This window comes from Lactuca sativa, chromosome 8 (genome assembly GCF_002870075.4).
Source record: "Lactuca sativa cultivar Salinas chromosome 8, Lsat_Salinas_v11, whole genome shotgun sequence".
Taxonomy (NCBI): Eukaryota; Viridiplantae; Streptophyta; class Magnoliopsida; order Asterales; family Asteraceae; genus Lactuca; species Lactuca sativa.
In genome coordinates, this window is record NC_056630.2 from 36,742,474 (window position 1) to 36,749,781 (window position 7,308).

Sequence of the window (7,308 nt, forward strand, 5' to 3'; positions counted from 1 at the left end):
ATGGTAAGTTAAGATAAGATAAACACAAAGAAATCCCGAATCTGGCCATTCCTGACGCCTGGACTCGCCGAGTGCACAAATGGACTCGCCGAGTCAGGCCTACTCGCCGAGTCCACTTTGAGACTCGCCGAGTCCATGACTCAGAAACCAAAAAATTCGAATTTTGCAGGTTTGTTTCAGTTAATCAAGCAACAATTTACAGAAAACCAAGCTAGGCTCTTATACCACTGATGGGTTTTAGCCATAAGAACTTTCCTATGTGCGCATGCAAAACCCTAATGCTTGGATCTAGGCTTTCTAATAAACATGCTTTGAATCCAAGACTTCTAATTACTAATTAGGTTAAACAAGAACATTAAAACAGATCTAGAACCATACCTTTGAGTTCCTTGTTGATCTTGAGGTCTTGGAGCTTCTAGAGTCACAAATGTCACTCCTCTAATGGCTTACAAACACCAAAGCAAGGAGGATGATTTGGGAGAGAGGAGAGGGGAGGAATTCGACCAGAGGTTCCTTACTTTAGGTCAAGTGTCGAATTCCATCAGCCATGGGGTCTATTTATACTTGTAGACTCCTTAAGGATTACAGATAAGTCCCTATCAGATAATCTTCTCTTAAGGCTATCCAAATCCATTCCTAGATAAGCATATGGACGATTTTTAGCTTTCCTAAAGCTCTTAGAATCCGTCCAAAGTATATCCAAATGGATTTACAGTTTAAAGCTTAACTATCAAACAATTGACAGTTTATACCCCTTTATTTAATTAATCTCTTTAAGTCACCAAATTAATTCTAATTAATTCTATGACTTATATATTAATCAAATAACAAATATATTATTCATTATATTATTCCCATAATATATTAATAATATTTATTCTCTCTTAATAAATCATCCTATCAAGTTGCTATGGTGAAGGCAACCCAAAAGGACCATGCACAACCGGATATAGTTACAGCCTTAGACACTATTCCAACAATTAGAAGTCACAAAATATACAATTGCACTATACATAAGCAACTTTACCCCACCCCGTCGATCCTCACAACCACACGATCTATACTCTCAGATCTAAAATTAACCTCTTTACTTACTCCATACTCACGGATCAGGTATGTCTGACCCATACTCCTAGATCAGGTATGTCTGATTCAAACTCCTAGATCAATAACTATGTCCATTCCATACTCTCGGACTAGGTACAATTGACTATGTCTTAATCCATACTCCCGGATTAATAAAAAATAAATATGTCCTATCCACACTCTCATACTAAGGACAACTGGCTAAGTCTAATTCATACTCTCGGATCAATGACAAGTTTTAAAGTTATTCCCTTCGTATACATCTCACTCGTACTTACAAGGAGTTACTAGCCAATATTCCTCTTAATTTATTTACGTCTACTCTGTATCTTAAATCATCATATATTTATCAGATATATATGCTTTTACCATGTATTTTAGTCAATATCAAATATTTCACACATAAACATATAATTTAATACTTGTATGAAAATCATGTTCATGAAAGGGACTATGCACTCACCTTAGTAGCGTGATTTGATTAGAATTTAACTAGAAACGGTCAGCAGTTCATGATCTTTAGGCTCGTAATGCGGAACGACTTCAACAAATAAGAGAGAGAGAGAGAGAGGAAAGAAGGTTTGGTGTAAGGAGAGAAAGGGTCTTACTTGCTATTTATAGGCTGTTCTAGGCCCATTCACATCGTGGACTTGATGTTCATGTCGTGAAGCATTGTTGAATCACTTCGTAGGCTTGCCATTTGCGTTCTAGCTTCAAAAGGGGCCCGGATGGCATTTCCACGTCATGAAATACCTAAGTTCACGTCGTGAACTTCCATGAGTCATCCCATAGCCTTAACACGTGTTTTCTAGCCTCGATTAATGTCTTTGACTAGTTTCACTTCGTGGACTTAATGTTAATGTCGTGGACTTGAGGCGGCTAGGGTTTCTGCCACATGTCATGCCCTCAGACACCTACATCTTCGAAAGGTCATAATTTTTGCATACGAACTCCGTTTTTGACGTTCTTTATATCTAGTGTAGGTGGAGACGTACTCTACAACTTTAGTTTAGGTTACTAAGGCCAAAAAGTACTTTATCATAAACTTACTTTTTACGATTCTCGATGTCGTGCCAGTTTTGTCGTGAAACTTCGATTGGTCATAACTTCTTCGTTATAACTTGGATTTTAGTTTTCTTTATATGCACGGAAACCTTGTGACATATGCTACATCTTAGTTAAGATTATTTATTGTAAATAATCTTCCATAAAAAAATCATTTTTGATATTTATTGTCTCTAAATTGATTAGCTCGAATCTCTGGGCGTTACAAAAATTAACTTTGAAAAATCATATGATTTTGTTTCATGGGATTTTCTTCTTGGTACTATGGCTTTCTTGGGTTTCGGTCATAGATGGATTGGGTGGATTAAAGCTTGTTTGGTGTCTTCTAGATCATCAGTCTTAGAGTCTTAGTTAATGGAAGCCTGACGAATTTTCTCTTGAGCGAGGCCTTATACAAGGAAATCCTTTATCTCATTTTCTTTTCTTACTTGCTATAGAGACATTAAATGTAGCTATGTTGTATGTAGAGGATTCTAATCTATTTATTCCTTATGTGATGGCTCCCCTGCTATTCAGGTCTTGCGTCTATTATGTGCAGATGATGCGATCTTTATGGGTCATTGGTAAAAGGAAAATATGGAGAATTTGATACGGATTTTGAAATGTTTTTATGATGTTTTCAGTTCTTCAAATAAATTTTCATAAATCAAAAATTTATGGGATTGGTGTCTCTGATGCTGAGGTTCATTATTTTGCTATAGTGGGAGGATGTGAACCTAGTTCTTTTCCTTTTAAGTATTTAGGGTTCTATTTGGTCTTAATATGGCTAGGATTGGGAGTTGGGATATGCTCGTGTCAAAGTTTAAAAAGAAGTTAACAGGGTGGAAGGTAAAAATGATTTCGTCCATTGGTGGTAGATTTACTTTGATTAGATCGGTCCTAGACTCTTTGGGTATTTATTATTACTCTTTATTCAAAATGTCGGTTAAATTGATAATTTGTTGGAGTCTTTGAGAGCTTCTTTTTTCTAGGGAGCATATATAGAAGAAAGAAAAATAGGTTGGGTTAAATGGAAGATGGTTTGGCTGACAAACAAGTTGGGGGGGGGGGGGGGGGGGGGGGGGGGGGGGGGTCTTGGTATCGGTAGTTTTCTAATGAGGCTTTAATGCTAAAGTGGCGGTGACATTTTTTTTGAATAATCATGAAGCTCTTAGGGTTAGAGTTATTAAATCTATTCATGGTGACTCATGATGTTTTGCTATTGGTTGTAGAGGTAGTATAGTTAAAGGGGTATGGTCGTTTATTATTACTGTTACTCGAACTTTGCATGAGAGACAAATTGTTCCTGTTAATTCTATTAAGAAATCTATAGGGAATGGTACACATAAGGTTTTTAGGAAGTATATTTGGGTTGGGGATGTCACTTTTGATCAAGTTTTTTCCAGACTTGTGGCGTTAGATTCTAATCAAGACTACCTTATTATTGATCGGATAGTTGATCAGTTGTGGCATTGAAGCTGGAGGAGACAACCAATAGGAGGGGTTGAAATGTCTTAATTCACGACTTTGATTGAGATGTTGGGTAGTGTGTTTTTTTGTAGTCGTTCTGACAATTGGATTTGGGATTTGGGCAATGGGGTTGATTTCACAGTTAAGGATACCCGCCATCTTATTGATGATTTTACGTTACCTCATGGTTCTAGACCTACAACTTGGAATACGTTTATTCATATAAAGATTAATATATTTCACTGGAGATATATGTTTAATCGGCTCCTCACTAAAGATAACCCGATTGCTTGAGGTATTCATGTTCCTAGTCATCTTTATTCTATATGTGGGGATCATTTAGAGAATCATAATCACACCTTCTTAGAGTGTGATATATTGAAAGATGTTTTAGCCAAGGTTTAGAAGTAGTGAGATCTTGAGTTCCCTTCGATCCAAACAACTATGGAGTTAGAGGATTTCGTTTTTCAGCTTTGCTTGCTGCCACCGCCACCCGAAAGCTGCTCATGGATGTTATTATCTCTATTACTTAGTGGAATATTTGGAAGTACAAGAATAAACTCATTTTCGATCGTGTTAAGCCTAGGATGGATAATATATTGGATGATATTGTTTCTTTCACGTATTGTTGGGTAGTGCATAAGAAACATAAACTCCACATTGATTGAAATTTATGGCTTGAAAACCTTCTTTTAAACTCTTTGTAATCTTTTTTCGCTAGCATCTTGTTAGTGTTTTTCGTTTAATTTATTCAGCTTTTCTAATATCAATCTATATATATATATATATATATATATATATATATATATATATATATATATATATATATATATATATATATATATATATATATATATATATATATATATAGAGAGAGAGAGAGAGAGAGAGAGAGAGAAAATTACATAAATAGTTCATGTGGTTTACGCATGTTAACAAACTTAGTCTCTGCTAAACTTGAAAATACCAAATTACCCCCACATTCAACGCACGTGATAGGGCTTAACTAACAAAATTCACACCTTTAGCAAAAAAAAAAAAAAAAAAAAAAAAAAAAAAAAAAAACTTTCACACATGTTTTGGAAACTACATGGAGTCATGGACCATGTTCTTCAAAATGTTTTAGTAAAAATTGAGTTTGTAACTTTTTAGTAAACTTTGATGACCATGGTTTTGTCTATTGAAAATTAATAGTGTATGTTAGTAGGTACATGCGGCATGGAGTGTTTTTCTTTTATATATACCACTGTATTGCTTAACCTCCTTGCCGTCTCACCTAAGTTCATCTTTGTGTTTATTCAATATGGTTTTCCTTGAATACCTGATCATTATCATTTTCCTTTCTTTTCTTGTTTTTCATTACCAACCTCAAAAGCTAAAAACTCTCAAGGATAGAAATTGGCTGCCTCTTGGTTTGTTTTCTGAAATTCTCACAAACTTGCACCGACTCCATGATGTTTTGGCCATTTATCTTAATCGTAGTGGCGGTACTTTCATGTTGAAAGGGCCTTGGTTTGCCAACATGGATATGCTCCTTACCACAGACCCATTAGACATCCACCATGTTTTGAGCAAGAACTTTCCTAATTATCCAAAAGGGCAAAATTACCGTAAATTGTTCGACATTTTTGGAGATGGAATCGTTAATATCGACGGACATTTATGGGAAATTCACCGCAAAACCATCAAGTCTCTCTTTACACAACCCAACTTTCAAAGTGTTCTTGAAGCAGTTGTCTGGAAGAAGGTGGAAAGTGGGCTTTTGCCAGTATTAGAGTCTATTTCCAAAACGGGCATGGAGATCGATTTGCAGGACGTATTTCAAAGATTCACTTTTGACACTATATGCAAGGTGCTCTTAGAATATGACCCGCAAAGCTTGTCTCCCAATTTTCCTTACATTCGGTGTGAGAAAGCCTGGGTAGATATTACAGAAGGCATGTTGTACAGGCATCTTTTGCCCCCAATCTTTTGGAAACTACAACGACTACTGAAAATGGGGAACGAGAAGAAGCTGAGTGAGGCATACAATGCAGTTGATCACTTTGTAGACAAGTGCTTAGCTAGAATACAACACGAATCCAGTAACATGGAAAGTGAACATGTTCATGAAAGTTTTGGATTAGTGACATCCCTGGTAACAGAGTTCAAAAGCCAAAGCGGCAATTTTGGATATCCTCCCAAAAACTTTGTAAGGGATACCATAGTGACCCTAATGGGTGCAGGAAGAGATACAACTACCACAACTCTCTCATGGTTTTTCTATCTCGTTGCAAAAAATCCAGTCGTAGAGGAAAAGATCCGAGAGGAGATTCAGACGTTTCTGGAGATGAAAGTAGATGATCAGAAGAACTGGAATTCCAAAGAGGTAGGAAAACTGGTTTATCTTCATGGGGCTCTATGCGAAGCCTTAAGGCTTTACCCTGCTATTCCTTTTAACCACAAAATTCCATTACAGCCAGAAATCCTTCCAAGTGGCCACCAAGTTAGTCAAAACACCAGGATTATTCTATATTACTATGGCATGGGAAGGATGGAAAAGATATGGGGTAAGGATTGCATGGAATTCAAGCCTGAAAGATGGATTTCAGAGAAAGGAGGTATCAAACATGAGCCATCTAACAAGTTCGTGGCATTTAGTGGTGGGCCCAGGACATGCTTAGGTAAGGACATGAGTTTCACTCAACTAAAGATAGTGGCATCTACAATCATTTATCATTATCACATTGAACTGGTAGAAGGTCACCCGGTTATTCCTAGCGCTTCCATGGTACTTATGATGAAGCATGGCCTAAAGGTGAGGTTAACCAAAATAAGTGAAGAAAATATTTGAGCCGAATACCAGAAGAAAACGTAATAAATCTATCTGGTGTGATCAAATTACAATTTTATGTTTTGTTTGATAGTGAGTTCGAGTTTCTAATAAATCCTGCTGCATATGTGTGTTAATTAAGAACATGATCATTATATGCATCAGCTGTTGGCATATATGTCACCTATGTTTGGAAGTTTCTATATATATAGAAGTTTCTTTGTATCTCAGATATTAGGTTTGTAAAATGATATCTTGAAGTTCTCTCTTTAATTATGTCTCTCTCCTTCATCTAATACGCTTGTCTACAAAATACAAAACAACCTTTAGAAAATTCAACTGGACAAAGAAGGACAAGTACGTGAGCTCTTCCCTCATTGCAACTCTTCACAGAGTGGCAAACATATATACCTATCGGAGCAAAACAAAGCACGAGAGTTGTGGAAGTTTTACACGGCAACCTATTCCCGACAACTTTATTACCCTCAAATGCAAGTCTCCAAAAACCAAAGTGTAATAGGGTTACAAATTCTTTTGCAAGCTTTCATGTACTATTTTCTCTTTTGTTTTTTTGGTTATACCTACTAGCCCTTTCTGGTGTCTATTCCTCACGTATAACAGTACTTGCAAAAAATAAGGGAACTGTCTACATGGAAGTTTCCCTTTAAACTTGGATCAACTTTAGTTAGCAATTTAACCACACACGATTTACTAACTAAACCAGAGATTCTCGTACCTTTCAAATGTCAACAAAATACAACTTCAACCAAAAGTTTTGCACTTTTTGTAAACTACAAAAACTAGTGGTGTTAAATATTTATTTTAAAAATAACATTACAGAAATTAACTCCCGAACATAGATGAAATATCAACGGCTGATGTGGCGGTAACTATAT

The 7,308-nt window shown here is 36.2% G+C and overlaps 1 protein-coding gene across 1 annotated transcript; it reads left to right on the plus strand.

Moving 5' to 3' along the window:
* The first annotated feature begins 4,903 nt into the window (after positions 1-4,903).
* LOC111896775 (alkane hydroxylase MAH1) lies at positions 4,904-6,504 on the plus strand. Its single transcript, XM_023892759.3, has one exon. The coding sequence runs from the start codon at positions 4,904-4,906 to the stop codon at positions 6,431-6,433; it is 1,530 nt and encodes a 509-aa protein (XP_023748527.1). The 3' UTR covers positions 6,434-6,504.
* Positions 6,505-7,308: the final 804 nt, after the last annotated feature.

What these genes read in the sequence shown, in the direction of transcription:
- LOC111896775 (XM_023892759.3), top strand. Translation starts at nt 4,904, where the DNA reads ATGGTTTTCCTTGAATACCTGATCATTATCATTTTCCTTTCTTTTCTT.